Below are 20,249 nucleotides of genomic sequence, written 5' to 3'. Positions count from 1 at the left end.
GTCAGCTCCTGAGGGCACCCTGGCCAAATCAGAGAGCGTGGAACACCATGGGAGCCTGATCCACACCACGCCTTCAAGGATCAGAGAGAGAGCTCCAACAGCAGAGCTACAGCCCAGCAACCGAAGGTTATGCACCCAGACCTCCTGCTGCAACATACATTCATGCAATATTGATTTTCTTGGGGAGAGGAAGAAAGAGCTTTGCAGTAGATTAATGTGAATACACACTGATCAAAGATGGTGCACTGTAAGCAAGTATTTGGGTGAAAGCATATTGTCAAACATCCTCCATAGCATTAAATTTAAATAATTGCACCTCATGCTGGGAAGCATTAGAGATGAAAGCTCTGATTAGAGCCAGTCCAGTGCCATTGCTGCCTTTCATTCCTAATTAAACTGTTAAATATTATGTAGTTTCCACTTACAAACTATTTTACCACCTCAGCCTCAGTTCGTGTGGGCTCCATTTCATTTTCCACAAACAGAAACATTACAGGTTTGCAACAGTCATCTTCTCCATGAATGAAACTCCTTATATTATGAGCCCAGAACGCATGTTGGGTGACTGTGTCTGTGAATCACTGCTCATCATTAAAAACACCCAGTATTATAAAACTAGACAGAGTAGACTGGAGTGTCTCTGTCAGGCCTCTACAGCTTTGCAACTGTTAAAGAAATGTCGAGGTTAGGATCTCAGTGAATTCAGCACATGCCTTACAAAGACAGGTAAGGCAAATCCTATAGATCTTGCATACCCAGTGACCCAATGAGCTTAATGGCAACGCTGACCGCTCTGAGGTTAGTGCAGACAAGCCCTTAGGTCCTCAAAGGATGAACATTTTGCTTCTGCAGCCACATGCCAAGAGCTGAGAACAGAGATACCAAGTTCTTGTTTCCCAGACCACATCCCAGCTTTGGCTCTCAAGCGACCCAGCATGGAGCCGTGTCCTTGCACTCCTGCCCACTGCTCTGTCCGGATTCAGAGCTGAACTACAGCCAGTTCTGTGATAAAAAAGCCTAGTGAATGGATCAGCCACCTCCACCTACCCCCTGCCTCGCCTGTCCCCGCAGGAGCTCAGGTTTTGGCAGTGGATGAACATTCAGCACTTCCCTGGTCTGTGGCCAGGCCCTTCATGCTCTTACCCAGATAAGTCATTCTCTATCACCATTTTCTGGAGCCCCGCAGAGATGCTGTTGCCAGCACCGGGTGTGGATGCGGTGTGATCGGCCGTGACCGAGAGCTGCACGCAGGCCGGGTTACTGAGCGCAGAGTTGACATCCCTCAGGATCCGAGGCAGAGGCCCAAGCTTCGTTGCAGTGCTCTGGGTAAAAAGAGAGCAGAATGACTACCAACATCCTGTGGTTTTGCTAGAGAGCCGTGGTCTTTGATTCACTCTCTTCAGTGCATCACATTTATTACACAACTTTCATTTTCTCCATCATTTACCCCACCGCTGAGGCTATGGGATGTCCCAGCACATGTGGCTATAGAAGCCAAGGGCTGCCCCTGTGATTCCCCATGGTTACCTGCTCCAGTTGAGAAATGACTTCCCAGAGTAGCGAGTGCAAAGTGGACAGTTCCCGGCCAAGGTCAATGTAGCCTTCAAAGCCAGCAGTGTTTGAGATGGTTTCGGGGTTGGAAATCTCCAGGAGAAACCTCTGCATGTTAGTCCATTCGTGTTCCAGGAACTGGTTCATAAAGGACATGTACTCCTCTTTGCTGCCAAACCTATCAAGACAGCAACAGGGATTTCAGCTAAATCCTGTAAACAGAGGTACAGCCAACAAAATGGGTAGGTACATACGCAGGTGAGGATGCCAGAACCTTCCTTGCCCACCTGAATCCTTCAAAGCCTTCGGGATGCCTGGGTTGCTAAGCGGGCACCTGGTACACCTCACTGATCATGGAACCAAAATTAACTCCAGCCTAACCCAGATATGTCCTCATCAGCATGGGATCTCCACAACAGAAATAAAGGTGAAAGCTAGAGAAACAAAGCTGTTGTTGGTAATGGTGTGTATCTTACTGCTGGGTCAGGGCACAGCCTCCAGAAATAGGACCTGTCACTGGAAATAAATCATAAAACCAAGCACCATCAACTGACTGAAGCCCATGATGGTGGCAGGAATCCTGCACTCTCCCTGCTCTTCCACAAGCACTGGAGCTAACCCCAGCCACTGCTGCCCCAGCACAATGGCTCTGGGATCAGCCTGGAGAGCTATACCTGCAGCTGGGCCAGCCCGTGTGTCCCCTCTGGCTTCCTGCAACCTCCTCTGCCTCTGAGCACTTCCCAGACCCCCCTCCGGGTTAGATGTCTTATTTAGAGCACAACAGGGAGGGTCCCGTGGTTCAACTGTCCCAGCAGTGGCACAGCTCAGCTCCATCACTTTGACTGACTAATGTCAGCTTAGTTAAAAGAGTCTTTCCTGCAAAGTGCTGAGAATCTGAAAACCCCTTAGTTAGGGATTGGTCAGGAATACAGAGAATTGCTGTCATCAAGTGTAACACACTTGTACATCTTCCATCTGCGTCTGCATGCCTGCACGCTCCTGATGGCGAGCCTGTGTACTGAGCTGGATTCCAAATCTAAGAAGCTTTAGACGGAAACTGTCCATTCATGTTTCGGAAAGCTCATCATTTTGTTATCAGAGCTCAGGGTAAGTAGCTCAGAGCTGCAGCCAGTGGAAAGATTCTCAGAAATCTCTCGCTTTGTTTCCACCAAACCAATGGGTTTAGTTAGAAACGGATAGGATTTAGTTGGAAACAGATAGTGTTTCCTTCTCCTTTCATACCCTCCCAGTTCAGACAACTGCATTTGAATAGCAGGGAGGGTCCTAGAGCTTACAGGAGGGAAAGACCAGCTCCTGAGCAATAAGCTGCTGTTGGGGTTCTGGTCCTGCTGGTGCCCCCGAGAGGCCAACCATGCCATGCCAGGACAACGTGCCTGGCTGGGCCGGGGTGTCCCTGCTGCCAGCCCGCTGGCTCCTCTGTGTGCTCAAAACAGCTCCTTTTCCTGCTCATAAAACACGTCCTGTTTTGGAAACTTCAGTGATCTCCCTGACCCTGCAGTGAGGGAATGGCTCCCAGAGAGACGTGGGGGAAACAGCCAACAGGAAACAACCAGACCCCTTCCATGGAGGCAAGGAGCAGGCAGCGCGGGGCTGGCGCCGGGCTCTGCCTGCACAGCCGGCGCCTCCTGCCTGCTCCCACCCCGGCTCCCGGCTTACTTGGCAAAGTTGGCGAGGTTCTGGGTGACCTTGGCAATGAGGGTCAAAGTGCGTGCAGTGCGGTCGTCCGGGTACTCCTGCAGGAGGCTGAAGAGGGACGGGGACATGATGGCCGGGCACAGGAACCGCAGGAACAGGGAGGCACTGATCAGTCGCTCGCTGATGTCCGGGCGGCCGCGGTTGCTGCATTCTTGTCTCCATGAGGCAAAAACTTCCTTGAGCTCCCTTGGGAAGACACTGGAACGAGAGGAGGACATGGCAAGTTCAAGGCCAGGGTGCTCAAACTGCCACACAGCAGTACGTACATATGGTGTGTATCAGCTGTGGGGTACGACACCCAGACCCATATGGCGGTAGAGCCCTCTCACCCTGCTGATGCACAGCAGCACCACCACTTGCATCAGTCACAGCCCTGTCCTTGTTTTTTGCAGAGTGTCCCTCAGGACACACAAGCCACACAGGAAAGCAAAACTGCTCCATAATGTTGTAGGAGAAGCAGCTTCCATCAGACTAATGAACACTGTCTGGTTGTGCTGGGTGCTAAAACCCTGGACAACTGGGGAGATGGAGATATGAGACAACCTGTGCAAAGCTGCTCTTCCCAAGCCAGTTGGCTGTGTCTCAGGGTACTCTGAACTAGGGGAAGCTCAGCCGCCAAGGGGGATTGTGTCTCCTGAAGAAACACAGCATCAGGGACCCCCCTTCGGCAGGAACATCCGTGGTACCGGGGTCACCAGTGTGGCTGTGCAGGTTGTAATACTCCTGTTGAAGCACATGGATCAAATCCTACTGTGAACACTACAAACACGGAGCCTCACTGGAGTTCCTCCAGCCCTGTAGCTGCACAGACTCAGCCTGGCTTTCCTGGATACCAGAATTCCCTTGGCTCCAGCAGTCGGTAGCTGCAGCAGCCCTTATCGTTGGACAACTTGCTGCCTGTTTCTGTCCAGCCCTCCCCAGCTCCCTGCTCCCACCTTATCCTGTTCCCAGCATGTGTTATTTATTCAGCTGGATACTCCCACTGCCGGGAGCAGGCTGGCAGCGGGTCCTACCGTGCTGCCCTTGGTCCCCTGGGACACAGCTCCCCACCCGCTGGAGGCTGCCCTGGCCAGCAACCACCTCCTCTGCTTCAGAACCAGAGCTGGATGGTCCAAAACCAGACTGAAGCGGGGTCAGACTCCATTTTAGACCATAAATCTCCTTAACAAACAGCCATTTCGGAGGATGGTTTCCCAGTTTTGGTGCAGGGACTAGCTGGGAAAAGCAAAACAATATGAGCTTGGTTCTCAGTGGCCTGCCTGGACTGACTGCAGAAGGGAAAGTCTTGGGAGTTGCATGGCCAGAGACACCATCCACTGTCCAGCAACAGCAAGAGCCAGCTGGGAGGCTCCAAAACACAGCACTGCCAGGCCTCCAGGCCAGTACAAGGTCATTCCTCCTGCTGCCAGCACTCCCCATCCTCCGGCCTCTGCTTCCCAGGGCTATAGACACTCATTCCATCGAACCCAACTGACTGCTCCTGGCCACACTGCAGAGACCTATGGGGTTTGTGGGTACCCTGCACCCAACAGCCATGGCCTCTGGCTCTGCAGCCATCCTCTGAGCCAGCAGCATCCACACTCAGCAGGCAAAGCCCTCACCCCTCATTTCAACTGCAAACCTCCATTTCAGGTCTGGGGATGCTGCTGTTAATCCCACCCAGGGCATCCCACCACACACAGAAAGGCCCATGCAGCTGCGCTCCAGGTTTCCAGGTTTCAATCCGACCTGACATGGGTGGTGACACTCCATGGAAGCGCTTGGAAATGCTTCCATTGCGTTCAGCTTCTGCTCTGTGTTGGCTTCATGCTTTCACATCCGTGAGCTTTTACCCTGTGCTTTGTAAATAACATTAGCCCACTTCTCCGGCTGGGTAAATTCTCCTCTGTCTTTGATTTGATCCACACAATTGGACAAAGCCCTTCTACTTCATGGTATTTGCCCAGAAACAGGAGAATCCTTTAAGCAATTTCAGGCTTGACTGATCAGGACAGGTTGCACCGTCACTGCGGAGCAACCCCTCGCAATGCCTGCACCGGCTGCACGCAGCCCCTGAGCCCTGCTCGCCAGCGAGGGAGACCACAAACCTTCAGCTGTGTCCCAGCGGATGGAGCTCCGTTCCCAGCTCCGTGGGACAAACGGGCCCGTAATTCATCACCCAACTTCCCAGTTGCCGCAATTCTGCTTACACTGAAACTTCCCAGATGTCCAAATTATGTCATAATTATAACAATTTTCAGTTATTGTCAACCTCTTTCCTCTCTCTGGCTCTCTCTGCAGATAAGCATGCACTCTCTGGCACTCTATTTAAAGCAGGATCGTTAGCTCTCAGGATACCTTGGCCAATCCTGAACACTCATCAGCCCTATTAATCCCTAAGAACCACTGAGCACAAAGGAGCGAGGGGGAACCACTCAGAGCAGCTGCTTCAGCCTTCCTTGGAAAGGCAGGAGTGGAGGAACAAACTTCCCGTGCATTCCTAACTCTCCTTAGGTCACTTTCCAAGCCTATTTTTAGAGTGACCTTTTAGTGCTGCTTTGGGTATTTTTAGGAAGACATTCATTCAAACAATTGTAATCCACTGGTGGCCAAAAGCAGTGAATCCCTCCTGGGAGAGCAGGTAAACACCATTCCTGAGCCAGTTATTAATTAGCCCAGGACAAGGTACAGGATACCTGTAAAGAAATCTGCCCTTTGTCTGAATGAGCCTCCTGCTGCTTGTTTTGTCCCTGAACAGGATCAGGAAAAGCAATTCCCTTCCTGGGCCTGCACTCACAATCCGGGGAGACTGCATATCAATGAGCTTTCAGACCTCAACAGAACAGCTGGGACAGGAGAGAAAATGAGAAATCCTTATTATCAAAGACTTCCTTCCTCCAATATTATCCCGAGTTGATGTTCTGCAACAACAGTGGTGTTACAAAACACGTTAACACAAACTAAGCCCAGACGCTGAAGCAGGAAGACTGCAAACCCAGCAGTAAGGCAAAGTGATCATTCTCTCATATAGATCAGGTACGTCAGGAAGCAGCAAAGCCTTTTATTTCTCCAAGTAAAGAGAGTCACAAACCCATGTTCCCCCTTTCAGGTCACCTTTTCAGGCAGCATCTCTAACAGACCCAGGGACTCCTGGCTGCCAGTCCCCAGGGCTGAGCACAGGTCACACCATGAGCCTGACAGCCTCCTCTACAACAGGATACAACTACCTTACTCCAGTCAATTTTGCATATTCGGGCCTGCCCCAACTGGTTGCAAGAACCTTTACCCTGAGAATAAACAACCAGGAAATGCCTCCAACTGCATACCAGGCCTCGGGCCAAGGAGGCAATGGGCTCCCCACCTCTGCCTCAGCAAGCACCCCGGGGCTGGGAGACAGAGGGGTTAACAGAGGAATGCAGGATGCTGAGCCAAAGAGCAAACCAAGAGGAACAGCAGCATCCTCCTGGGCTCCAGCACTCTGCAACAAGAGAACATCTGCCTAAACAAAAGCTCCCTGTGCTGGTGCAGCTTCTGTGCGGCAGAGAGGATCTCAGAACTTCATCTGGACAGGCAGAGTGCATCAGTCTGATCCAGACTGAATCACTACATGGGTAGGAGACCCAGGCCATGCATTTCTGCCCTTTACTCCAGACTTTCACACACAGCTGGCATCAAGTCCCTCTCTGAACTGGCCACCTTTGGCATTTCACGTTCCTGACTCCACTGCCCTGTCCCCATGTCTGTGCACCAGTAACCCTTCAGCATCCACTGAAAACAAGCCTGATGGAGAATCAGTGAGGCTGTTGCACTCACAGAGCACATACTCCATACTTTGAGCAGGAGCTGCTGTCTCACCCCCTGGCCATCCTCACCCTTCCTCCTGATCCTTTATGTACCACAGGATGTGAGCAGGGCCTGCAGCTCTCCCTCCAAAGCTCTCTGACAAGCTGCCCATAAGCACAGCTAAGGGATGGGTACCAACAGCCTGAGGATGGGCTGCTGCCACCCTGTCCCTGCAGCTGCATCAGCTCTGAGCTAGCCGAGGGCACGCGGAGGAGAGTGATGCTCACAGGATACTGACCAGTAGGAGTTGATGATCTTGCAGAAGGCCAGCTCACAGCACATTTTCAGGTTGCTCTGATGTTCAGGAAGGTCTGAAGATGAACACTTACTGGGATCCACCTCGCAATTCTCATCTGATTCATACAGTGCCTTGATAAATTCCCCTGTAAAACAGACAGTTGGTGATGGGTTCTAGAGACACGAGAGATGCAGCCTGCAAGCAATTCTGTTCACAAGCCCAAGCACCCCACCAGCTGCCTGAACAGAAGTGGGTACAAGAGCTGGTGGTGGCTCCCAGGGCAGGCTGTGCCCCACCAGCTCTCAGGATCCCTGACCAGACCCAGGTGCACCCTGCAGAAAGGCACCCATATTCCCAATGAGCACATTCCATCCCTCTCACCCAGCTGGCAGCTCTGCCTTGTGGCTATGGGCTATTGCATCAGAACTGAGCAGCCAAAACACCCTCTTCCTCAGCCTGCCCTGAGCCCCCATTACACCGGTTCCAGAGACGCTCCCTTGGGCAAATCCAGTAGGAAGTATGCTGGCAAGTTCTGTAATTATTTGTAGGATGGCTGCTACTGCAGCCTGTGCCCTGGCATGGAGAAGCTGCTGTGATTCACAGGAGAAATGGGTAATTAAAGGAAAGGAACCATTTACTGGGTTTATTTTGAGCTGAACATCACACAAAATTGAATTAAAACATTTCTCTGAGCTTCCCTGCACTCCTGTTTGTGTCTGGCTGCTCCTCACACCGTGGAGGATCACACCATGGGGCTACTCTGGAGCTCCTCACTCTTGTGCCACCTTTCACCCTGGGTGACAGATCCCTGCTGCCCAAGCTGATGATGTTGCCACTACTTGGACCAGTGTCCAGTTTGGGGGTGGCAGTCACCCATCCCAGCTAGCACACAGTGGTGGCTGGGGATGGGATAATGGGGATTAGAAGGCAATATCTAAGGGATCTGCAGAGCCAGGTGATGTTCTGGAGAAAGGCTTGCTTTGGTTTTCTTCTAATTCCAGTTGGTTTGCTCATCTCCTAATTCCGGTTGGTTTGCTCATCTTCTCATTCCTGACTGTCCTGGATTTTCCCATACTCCTGGTTTTGGCTCACTCTCGTCTGCATTCCTCCCCTATTGCCAAAACAGATTTTAATTACACACTGGAGAGCCTCTCCAATGTATTTTCAGCTCTGCCAGGGAGCTCTGGAGCCTCTCTGCTCGCCTGCAGGTGATGCCTGCTGTTACCATCCAGCCCTATTACTTGCTTGTGCTTCATGGTTTAAAGGAAAACACTATCTTTTATTGTGTTACCTGGTGACACACAGATGAATCACTTCACTGACAGAAGGCCTTACACAGAACCAGTGCCCTGACCAGCAAGCAGGAACCCAAGGCTCCACCTGCACTAGCTGGAGATGGCCTGGCAGCATTTGCATTGAGCCCTGAAAGGGGAATGTTTCAGCACTCTGTGCCTTCATTAATCCCCTGGCTGCTTAGAACTCGTATGAGGTAATCTACTTATGGACTTGCCTTCAACCAGAAAGCATTACAAGGCAGAAATAAATAGTATTCCTTTTCCTATCCTTGTGTGCTATGTGTTGGTTCGACTCCACGATCTCCCCTTCCCGATGCTGTCATTATTACTATTATCTTAATAAAGTATTTATGCTTCTTTGCTCCTTGCTAAAATTACACAAATCCACTGGTAGGAACCCAACATCCTGAGAAATTAACACTTCACTGGGAGCTCTGCTAAGATGTGGATCTGATCTAGCTGCCTTCGGCTGAGGCTCAGACATCATGCTTCAAAGGCAGCCTCTCCCCAGCCTCGTGCTGTGCTGGCCGCAAACAGCAACACAGCAATTCCTTCCTGACCTGCCCAGAAGCAGAAGCTCTAATTATTTTCATTTGCATCAAGAGAAATATTTTTGGAGCCATGAACATCGCCAGCACTTAAAACCCAGCCACCAGGAGGGCCGTTCCCAGCGTGATCCGCGACATGACTCCCTCATCACCGGCGCTTGGGAGATTGCATCTGACTCTCCAGCGCTGCAAGGAACTGAGAGAGCGTCTCTGGTCCGGGGGTGCCATCAGGGGAAAGGTTCAATCAGCTGCTGTGATGCTGACAGCGCCGAGACAGAAGCTGTGGAAGGCAGCATAATGCCTTCACATATCAATTTATCTCCTTTGAAAGTGGACTGAAGCACTAACTCAGTGGTGACCTTCACCGGGGAGCAGAGAGCTGCCTGTTGGGTCACGGCTGTGCCCCTGGCTTGGACCCTGCTGCCAGTGAAACCCTCTGACAGGTATCAAGGCTCCACCACGGAGCACCCTGCAACCTAGAGGAGGACTTCTCTGGGTGAGCCTTGCCAATGCTCTGTACGTACCTAAGGCATCTTGCAAGTATTTCTGCCCCACCAGCTTCAGGTATTCTTCGATTGCTTTGGTGGCCAGTGTGTTCTCCCTGAAAATGAGATGCTCATTCTCACCACAGCGATCAACTTCAGACATCATCAGGTCAGTCAAGAAATCCTGGAAAGCAAAGCCCATGGTGGGTCACCACGCACTGACACACGCTTCGTTCAGCAGAGCACGCAGCCTCCCCTCCTCTCAGCTTTGTGAGACACAGGACAGAGCGGAGGAGCTGCGGGTGATCCTGGCTGTCCCATGCTGAGCTGCTCCCAGCCCCACTTCCCTCCTGTTCCAGCCTCTTAGAGGACAGGAAAAATAAGTCTCTGGAAAGTCACAATTTTCGCACCACAAAAAACTATTCAAAAATGACCCCCAAAATGATTCATTTCAGACCTGCACCACACTTGCCTCTGTATCAGTGCTGGTTTCCAGCTGGGTCTTTTATCTGCCTCACATTTTAGGATGGTCAAGGTTGGAAAGGACCTTAACATCATCTAGTTCCCATTTTGTGGGTGAAACATCATGTTTGCTGTTAGATGTGGCTGTATTTGATGTCTAAGTGACTGGCTGCAAACCAAGGGCATGCTCGGATGTCATGAGCTGTGCCCCACAGTTAATGGCTGAGAATCAAGCCTATAATATGCATCAAGATACTCAAGTGTCCCATTTCCTTAGTGCTGATGGAAATAAACAGCATTGCTACAGCACAGATTTGGGGCCTGATGTGCACACAACCAAATCCCATGTGAGCTTCTCATCCCCTGGGCTGCAGAGCAATGGAAGGGGTGAGCAGGAGCAGGCCACATGCTGACAGCTGCCCCGTGCTTCAGGCCAGGCTGCTGAGTTACAAAACCTAAACCAAAACCAGCCCTTCTGCCCCAGCTCCACGTCTGCTTTAGCAGCAGCATTAACTGAGCAGAGAGCATCACACAGGTCCCCATGCATTCTGCTGAGACTCCACTGCGTGGTGTGGCATTTAGTGTGCTGCAGCCAGTGTTAATGCAGGAGAAATGCCATGCAGATCTTAATGCTAATATATATTCAGCTTCTGTTCACTGCACTGCTAATGGGAAAAGCAGCTCTGGGCTCCTGCCCAGCTCCTTGCTGTGCTGGCTGCTGGAAAGGTCCATCCCCTCCTATCCTGTACCATTCACCTGGACGAAGGGGAACAGGCACCGTGTAAATCAGATGCATTAAAGCGCTCACTGTTTCCCATGCAGGAGACAGGGAAACGTTGACACACACATTCAATTCCACAGCCAAAGGCCCCTTTTTCTAAACTGCCTTCCCCTAGAACAAAATCATCTGCTTGGTAATAACCTTTCACTAAGAAATTCTCCTTCATTTGTCATGACCGTACCAGAGGTAACCTGTTCCCAGCATGGGCACCAGGAGCAGCCCAGAGCTGTCAGGCAGAGACCTAGGTCCTGTCCTTGCCATTCCCAAAACACAGCTCCCAAGCACCATGCCGTGACCCAGCCTGCTCCAACCCAGGTTCAGGAGAGGGGACACTGAGGTCCCATCCCTGCCAGTAGCTGGCTAGGAGAGAGAGAGGCACTCGGCTCCATTGCATCCTTCATATGGACATCTGTGCACTGAGAGCTTAATCAAGGTTCAAACAGCACCCAACGGCCCCAACCTCTCCCACCTGCCCACAAGACTAGGACCAACACACTGTCCTGACCTTCCCAGAGAGCCTCAAAAAGAACCAGAGGAGCTTTGGTTAAAAAAAGAAGTCACTTCCATTATTTCTTTACCCTTCCTGAGATCCTGCTATGTCTGCAATGCTCCTGCAGCTGCAGAGGCAAAAAAATCCCTCCTGGAAGCAAAGCACGTGCCTTCCCCCACTATTTTCTCTCATTTAGCCCCTTTTATCAGCCAGGCTGGAATGAAACTTTAAACCCCTGCTCAATTCCCACTAGCTGCTATCTGGGTAACTCCATCACCTTTATCTTCCTGGGTCTCTCCCGGGGTCCGTTTCAATTCTAAGCCACAGCTCAGGCTGACACAAGGTGCTGATTCTTAATTAGCAGCCACTGACCTTGGCTTTGCTCGATTCTCTTTCCTGTCACTTTCCCAACATACTAATTATCTCAGGAATAACTGAGCTTTACAGTTTCTCTTAGCCAAGGGTTTGCTTTCCCCCCCATTGCTGGCCAAGGACTGGCAGCCACGGGATGCTGGTCCAAGCTGTGATGCACACCCCAGCTGGAGCCAGGGCTGCCAAGAGCTGGATACCCAAAAGACAAGGTTTAGCCACTGATAATGTCAATTTTAACGATTTTTGCTAATCTAGAATCCACCAGAAATTAAAATGAGGCAAAATTCCACTGTGGGACTCAGCACACAGCCAGGAAAGGTTGCTCTGAAACCTCTGCTGCGGTCATTATCCACTATGGAGCACCTGCAGCTTGACAGCTGAGGAACAACCTCTGCTCTCCAAAGTGGGAAGGAAAGTTGCTGAAATCCCAAAGAGCCCCATTATGGCACAACACCCAAAGCTGGGACTTCATGTGGTGGGATCTGGCTTTGTAACTGACAGAAGGATGGAGGGAAGAGCCAGGACATCCACCAGCATCCTGCAGGCAAGGCCTGCTCAGCATCCCCAGCAGGTCCAGCCTCCCCAGGCTGCAGGAGGCATCTCGCCAGGCTACAAACCAGCCCTGGGGTGCATCAGGGATCAGAATACCCACAGCCAATGTCCTTGAGAGAGCTCCTCTGCCTCTGGGCAGCCCAGCGGAGCTCTGTTCGCTGCAGGAGCGGAGCCTCCTCCATGGGTCAGTTCCCATGACATCCTGCAGTTCCTGTCCCAGGGCCATTTCCAGATCCTGCCTTCCCTCTGCACAGAAAAGCCACATCAGCTCTGGATCACACGTCTGGTATCTCTGCCTGAAGTACGCCAGCAGCCAGCACTCGGAACACACAAATGGAATGCAAATCCTCGTTGAATCCCTCCGGGGGCCTCACTCACCCACATACAAGGCTCTGAATAAAATGCAATAACTAAAGCCAATAAAACTCCCTGTTTCTGAGCAGCAGAGATCAGCAGGGGGTTGTTTTCAGTTAGGGCCCCTGGCAATGGAAGAAAATAAGATGCTTTATTTCATTACATGGGAGTCAAGAGGGGAAGGAGAAGGTCTACAGTAAAAATTAAGGGCTGTGGCAGTGCTCTCCAGGCTTGTGCCCCTGGTGGTTTTCAGGGTATTTGCTTCAGACCGGACATGGCTGAACCTGTGCAACTTCAGTCACTGTCCATACGCTGACAGAGAATCAGAGAATGCTTTGGGCTGGAAGGGACCTTCAGGATCACCCAGTTCCAACCCTTCCGACTCTGCCAAGAGGAGCAGCTCCCAAATAAATCAATCCAGTGCACTGGGTCCCAGCACTTTTCAACCAACCAAGCATGAACCCCAGCAGCGTGAGCTGTTCTAAGGCAGCTCCTCCAGCAACACACGCAGGAGCGGCAGCCTGGTCCCTGCAGGCAGCTGCTGGAAGCTGCTGCCCTGGGGGTGGCCTCAACTGGGAAAGGCTCATTGCAAAGTGAAATCCACTAAAAGAAAAACCAAGACCTGCTCAGCAACAGGATTCTTCACTGCCCACGTCAATGGGGCAAAGGAAGCAGACTAACTGCATTGCTCCAACACAAAACACAGGCAGAAAAAGCTTCTTCACAGGGGACAAAGCCAGAGCAAAGAAAGCTAATCCAGTCACACATCTGACCAGCGGCTGACAGCTCGGCCTCCAGCACCCCTCAGCCCTGCACATCCCACAGTGCTCCCGACTTCCAGTGCCTGCACTTGCCGCTGCCAAGAAAGCCGACCCTGGTGAGGGGTCTGCCTGCATCAAGTATCCCTGTGCCTGCGGGGTGTCACTGGGCAGTATCAGCCCCCTCCAGCTCCTGAACCCAGGAGGCACAGAGATGGAGCCCCTCAGGATGTGTCCCCAATGGAGCACATGGGGTGTGAGGGAGCTGATGAGACCCACGGCCCCGCACACACCACTTGGAACACGCAGCCCCCAGGGCTGGAGCTGACGGCTCCCAATGTTGTAAGTGACTGATGGGCAGATTGACTTTGAAATAATAAGGTTCTCCACATCATGAGCCTGATTAAGAGGATTGACTTAACCTTAAGAGGATTGAACTGATAAAGGTAATAAGATTACTGCTAATTTCAAAGACTAGCCCAGAGTCCAGCTGGGCTTTTATGCAAAGGTGAAAAACATCAGGGGTTAGCAGGGCTGTAGGTTACAGGTGGACCAGTGTCAGCACAAACCTACGTGTGTCAGTGCTGCAGGGGCAGAGAAACACAGCACTTGATGTGCAAGGAGAGCAGCGGAGGGCAGGGACTGGGCTCTGGACACAGGGTGTGAAACCAAGGATCCCAACTGCCACTCATTGACTCCTGACCCCCACAGATCCTCTGAGGAGCTGTGCTGGACATTTCTGTGCTAGGAAATGCAATGATGCTCCCTCCTGTGAGTGCTAGAGCTCGTCCTCAACACTTCTGGCACTTTCCAGTTCTCCTTGGGAAAGGAGGTGAAGTGGCAACGTGAGGGTAAACACAAAGGAATCTGTTCCCATCACCTTGCTCATGGCAATAAGAAAACCTTAGGGACGTAGCAACAACACATTGAGTGCCCACCAACCTCCCCGTGAGGGCAGAGGGGCTGGATCCCACACAGGAGGCTCAGAAACTGCTTGCCACCCCCACAGAGGGGCAAAAACTCTGCAGGTGCTCATAAAACTCATTAAAAGCCTTACTAGTTTAACTATAGCTGCTATAAAGCATTATCAGAGAGATAAACTCCATGGGGAAGAGGACCTGGCTGCTGCAGGCTCATCTATGGCTGAACTTGTGCAGCATCCATGCTTCCCTGTGCACCTTCCCAGTGCTCTGCCCCAACTCCACAGAAGGAGCCACTACATCTGCTTAGCTGAAGCTAATCCCTGCAGCACAAACAAACAGGGACACGTTTATTCTTCACTCCGTTCACAAGGCTGTAAATATTTATTTCAAGGGGGCAGCTGGCTCGTTGGAGCTCTGTCTAATGCTGGCTTTGAGCTACCAACCCTTTGGACAAGAGAGGGGTGGTTTAGGTATTTATGGTCATGAACTGAGCTCCAAAAGCTGTAAGAGAGCCCTGAAACAAATCTAAGCATGGGAAATATTCTGGAAGCATCTGAAGTCGCAGTCATTGTCGTGTTGGGAAGGATGCAGCCACAACCACATCACACGGGCCACATCAAGCCATGCTAATGGCAGGGGTGAGCACTCCTGGTAACACCAGGTATGGCAACAGAAATACTTGAAGTTATGACTTTGTGTCTCTGGTCTGTGGGTTGCAAAACACATGGAAATAATCAGGCATCTCCATGCCCTTAGAGGTAACACTCTACCAGTGCTCTCACCGGGGAGATGGAATCACGTAATGAGTCAAGGAGCGATGCTGAGAGCCTGCATCCCTGTGCTGAGCCACAAACCCAAGTCCCTCTTGCCTCTTCCCACCCATATGTGGCATAGAGCCAGTGACCAACCACTGCACGACGGAGGGAGCTGGTGTAGGGCTGGATGTTTGTCAGGCTTCCCAGAGGGCCAGGGCAGATCCCTCAGCCGGACCATCTGCACTTTTACCTTCATCAAAATGCATTTCCTCTTCCTCACTGCCTTGGTGGCTGGTCAGGAGGTTCCAGGCACACCCTGATGCGCACCAAACCCTCACACAGCACTGCAGGGATGAAGCTTTTCCCTTTCCCAACCAGGGATCAAAGGAAACATGGACTCTTACTCCCAGCCAGGACACTCTGCTTCCATTCTCCACCTTTTAATCTATTGTGATAACAGTTGGGAAGCCCAGGAAGAAGCAGGTATTTAGGGAGAAAATCCACGTACAGCCCTTGTCCCCCTCCTGCCCCAGCTCTGTGCGCTCTGCACGTGGCATCACCCACACAGCACCACACCACATCACCCCTCCTCTGCACGCAGCTCCTGCAGCGTGGCTCTGGGTGGACACGGGGACCCCAGGACCCTGCCTCGTTAAGGGATTACACCGTATTTACAGCAAATCAGGACAGGAAAGCAGGGCCTGAAACACTGCACGGGCAATTAGCTGCTAACGAGTCTTCACAGATAATCTACCGGACACTTGTTTTCTCGGGCCAACTGTTAATTGCTGCTTTAGCATCAGCTCCAGCAGCCAAGATCAACAAAACCCCCTTTATCAGCAAAACAAATTGGTGGTTGCCGAGTGCCACGTCTGCACTCTTCAGGGCAGGGGAGAGCTCTCGAGGCGGTTGGAAGGGTTCTTAGCAAGGCACAGGGATGCAGAACCCACCTCCAGCTTCAGCGGTCCCAGCAGGACAGAGCCTGGAAGGGGGGGGGCTGCCCCGAGGGTGCTCCTCACCCAGCAGAGGCTGCATTTAATCTTGATATAAGAAGAAATGTTATACATTTAGAATAATCAATCCCTGGGAAAATCTCCCCAGGGACACTGGGGGTCCCCATCACTGGAGGCTTTCAAGATACAACTGGACAGGGAGCCAGCTAATCCCATCTAGGCTGCCTTTCCCGCAAAAGGCTGGACCAGATGATCTTCTGCGGTCCCTTCCAACCTGGGCTGTTCCATGATCCCATGATTTTACCTTCCTGCTGCTTTTCCCCTCTCTCTGCTTGTCCAAGTAAAGCACACACCACCTGGTTCCCATGCTCCAATAACTCCTGTTGCTCTGACAGCTCCCTAAACCCTGTGCTAATGCTGATGGCAGATGACAGGCAGGGAAAGCAGAAGCTCCATTTTAGGGGGGAATTCATCAAGTCTGTTTACTGTTTGCCATGTCCCCTGTGTAGAGTCTCTGGGATCTCAAGCACTGATGCAGACACATGTCTGGAAACACACTTGCTCTCTCTGGAGCCTCTCCAGTACTGAGGAGAAGAGGAAAAAAGCAGGAACAGTGACAACAGCTCTCAGCCATGCCAACACATGATCTGTGGTGACTGAGACTGGGGCGACACTTGAAGCCTTTTGCACCAGAACCGTGTAAGCCATGGACATGGTCCTTCAATAGAAGGCTATTTCAACAAGAGCCCTGGCACTAGCAGGCAAGAGGCAGCACAGCCCATGGCTCCTGATGAGATGTGCCAGCAGAACGCAGGGCTGTGCTCAGAAACCACACACTGATGAGTCTGAAGGCCCGGCACAAAGAGTGAGGAGGGGACACCTACGATGCTCCCCTGTGTAACCACAGAGCGTATTTCACAGGCTGTGAACCACTTCAGTCACCTCTGAGGGCAACAAAGCCAAGGGGAGCAGGGCTGCGGTCCTTCCCTGTGCTCCTGGGGCCTGACACTGCTGCCTGGGGTAAGGAAGGCTTTAACAGCTATTTTCTCTGCCTCTGCAACAGCAGGCCCACGGCTGCACAATCCTCTCAGCGAGCTTTGCCTGCCCTGAACCAGATCAGGAGGCCAAGCCACTTCTCTGTTCAACAGAAGGTAATTAAATCTAATGCATGAACCCTGCCGTGGTCCCAGGCAGCAGTGGCAGCTCTGGAGGAAGCAGAGCCTTGTGATTCCCCCTCAGGTGAGGAGCTCACGTCTCCTCAGCACTGCAAAAGCTTTGGAAATCCTACTCTTCCCCAGCTCCTCCCTGCAGAGCTCAGGGAGATTCCAACAGAGAAAACGCTGATGCCTTAACTTCTGCAGGGTGGACACTGGCCCTGCTCACCATGGCTGTGCCCTGCCACCCGGGGATGCAGGATGCTCTGCAGCAGAAGGGTCACACAGCTCCATGTTCCCTGCGCTAGGGACCTCAGTGTTTGCCTGTGCTGTCCAGTGAGGGAGTCCCCAGCTCTGCTCACCCTGCCGGTACCCTCACAGATCACAACCAGGAGTAAATCCCACTCTGCCTCCTCCTTCCCAACCTGGTGGGAGATTCCCAGCTATGAATATGTTCAAAGTGGTCCACATAGACTGAACTGCCCTGGGTATTCACTGCAGGAATACCCAGCACACACAGGCTGCTTAGCTTAAGCCAACATTGCTTCCATTTCATCCCTGAGCACTGCCTTCTTGCTTTACTTTCACTGTTCATAAGTCAAGAGCCTGCTCCCTGAGCCTCCAGAAGGGAGCAAAATGACTCGGTTGGTATCTCGAGGTCCCACTGACCTCTTGCTAATTAAGCAGTTTGCAATTTGCTAGCAACCTGTTCGTAATTAAAAGCAAAATTAGAGTGTATGAATGGCCAGGCCTGAAGCCCAACTCGTGGTGATTTCAAACCCTAACACAGGAGCCTGCTCTCCATGGTGTCCGACAGGATCACAACGGGTCTTACCTTGGCCTTGCCTGTGCTCTGCAGGATGTGCACCAGCGCAGACGCCATCTCCTCTTTGTTCTTCACGCTCAGCGAGGGCTCCAGCACCGAGCACAGCACCATGTAATTGTTAGTGATGTACTCAGCAAACTCTTTGTACATCTCCATGGGAAGAATGCTCATACTCTGGTAGCGTGACTTGATGCGGATCATGGGCCCTGGGGACTTGCCCTTGCCCGGGTTGGGGCTCACCACTGGGTACCACTTCTCTATGAACTGCCGGCCCGTGACGGAGCTGACAGGGATGTTCACCTGGCCAATGAAGTTGGTCTTGTCCTTCTTCTTCTTCTTGTCAGTCTCTTTGTATAAGTGCACTGTAATGTTTTTGAGTGATGGGAGGTTATTAAATTCAAAGTGCTCCCCCCAAAAGACATTATCAGTTTTCAATTTACAGGTAGTTCGTGCATAAAGAACGTCATCCAGGCATAATTCACACAAGTACTTCTTCTTAGCTGGCAGGTCCTTGGCTTCAATAATCCATAACTTTAACATGTTCTCTACCCTTCTGCTGTTGTCCTGAAAAGAAGATGCAAAGAAAAACAGGTCACTAAAACCATCCAAACCACAAAGCCAAGCACAACAGAACTGGAGATAGGAGTTAATTATTTCGGATGTGCTAAATGAGCAGAGACTTAATTACATTTTATTTTAAGGAAATACTGGCTCTCAGGAATCTGCATAATAACACTACTTATGTTAATTTTCCAAATATCACCATGCTCTCCGTGTCTGTGGGTGCCAATTAATATAAGGAACAAGGAAGATAAACCCCCTCCAAATCATAAAGGTACCATTTCCCATTCACTGCCAAGAGAGCCTCAGAAGAAACCAGAACTTCACGGATCATTACTGGCTTTTGCAGAACAGAAGCCGTGTTTCAGGTATCTCCCAACCACCTCCCTTTTTAGTACAGCAGCACTGGAGTCTGTTTTCTTTACTGTAATAGAGCAACAATCAAGGGATCTGAGCACACACCCAGGGATCACCTCATCCATGGCTGGAATGCAACCACCTCTGGCAGGGAAAGAAGCATGTACAAAACCTCATGGTATTTTAGGGCTGATGTCCAGAGCACCCAAACTACAACATCAGGAGACAGAGCGAGTCCCACAGGAGAATCATCACAATCCAGAAATAGAAATGTGGCTTGGATACCTTCTAAACAACAACAGAGCAAAGGGCACTGTGGATCTTTAAGAGCTCCCCAGTGATGCTGATCTCATCCTGGAAGAATATCCAGGGGCATTACTTGCAGGAGTGACTTGAACGATAAAGCACTCATGGCTGAACCACTGCGAGGGGCTCTGCAGTAACCTGCTTTGTGTAGAAACCCCTCACTGAAACAGCCACCACAGCCTAGGAGTCTGGGCAGGAATGTTTCTGCTGCAAGTCCACAATGGGGTACTGTAGGTTCAGGAAGTACATGCAGGAACTACACAAGAACGCTGAATTCCTGACAGAAATATCAAGTCAGATACTGAGAGTTCATTGTCTATGACCTCAAACAAAGATGGAAAAGTAGCCATCAGTTAATGACATGTTTTGAGATAAGGGCACCCTTCCAAATGAATTTCCACTGAACACTGGCATCTCAAAGCCATAGTGATGTGCCCAGCCCCAGCTCACATTCCCAGGACTTTTCCTGTGCTGAATGTGACCACACAAACCTTACACAGCTCTTTCAGATCATTACTACCAGGCTGCTGCACTTGGAAAGCACTGGAGTCGCTGAGCTCCCCGTACAGGAACTCTCCCCTCCACTGCTCCGGTCATGATATTGAAGGAAATCTTTTATACTGACATTTGGCACTGTGCTGGGAACAATCAACTCCGACACAGAGGGTTCCTTCAGCAACCTGCCAGGCCTGGACCTAACGTGCACGCAGTTATGTGGCTCTGATGCCAGGAATAGATTCACAGGATCCCATCATTTGTGTTTTCTCTGATCAGCAGAAAAAGACTTGACAGAACTCATCAGCTGTGAAATCCTGCAGCTGATTGTTCCTGATAATCTTTGGTCCCCAACTCCAGTGCAGAGAGGGAGAAGCAGTTGCAGATTTTAATTCAGGATGCACGTGGTCCTAGTGAGCCATAAAACCACATATTGGGTGTCTCTGTGTTCTAGTGAAGTGAAGGACTTGTTTCTGTAGCTCCCTAAGGGGATGA

The 20,249-nt window shown here is 51.2% G+C and overlaps 1 protein-coding gene across 11 annotated transcripts in view; it reads right to left on the bottom strand.

Moving 5' to 3' along the window:
- The window catches only part of DAB2IP (DAB2 interacting protein), a 167,879-nt gene that overhangs the window by 11,396 nt on the left and 136,234 nt on the right, over positions 1–20,249 (bottom strand). For all 11 annotated transcript variants that reach the window (XM_062640938.1, XM_062640937.1, XM_062640936.1 and 8 more), the window contains 6 exons: positions 18,045–18,599; positions 9,695–9,839; positions 7,328–7,472; positions 3,229–3,465; positions 1,528–1,729; positions 1,144–1,322 (listed from right to left, as the gene is read on the bottom strand). In XM_062640938.1, the coding sequence (XP_062496922.1) occupies positions 1,144–1,322; positions 1,528–1,729; positions 3,229–3,465; positions 7,328–7,472; positions 9,695–9,839; positions 18,045–18,599 (1,463 nt within the window). The remainder of the gene's footprint in view (positions 1–1,143; positions 1,323–1,527; positions 1,730–3,228; positions 3,466–7,327; positions 7,473–9,694; positions 9,840–18,044; positions 18,600–20,249) is intronic.

Source organism: Pezoporus occidentalis, unplaced genomic scaffold, assembly GCF_034315485.1.
Source record: "Pezoporus occidentalis ecotype Australia unplaced genomic scaffold, CSIRO_AGI_Poc_V1 ctg68, whole genome shotgun sequence".
Lineage (NCBI taxonomy): Eukaryota > Metazoa > Chordata > Aves > Psittaciformes > Psittacidae > Pezoporus > Pezoporus occidentalis.
Note: the sequence above shows the minus strand (reverse complement) of the source record. Positions and strands in the feature narration are given on the sequence as shown.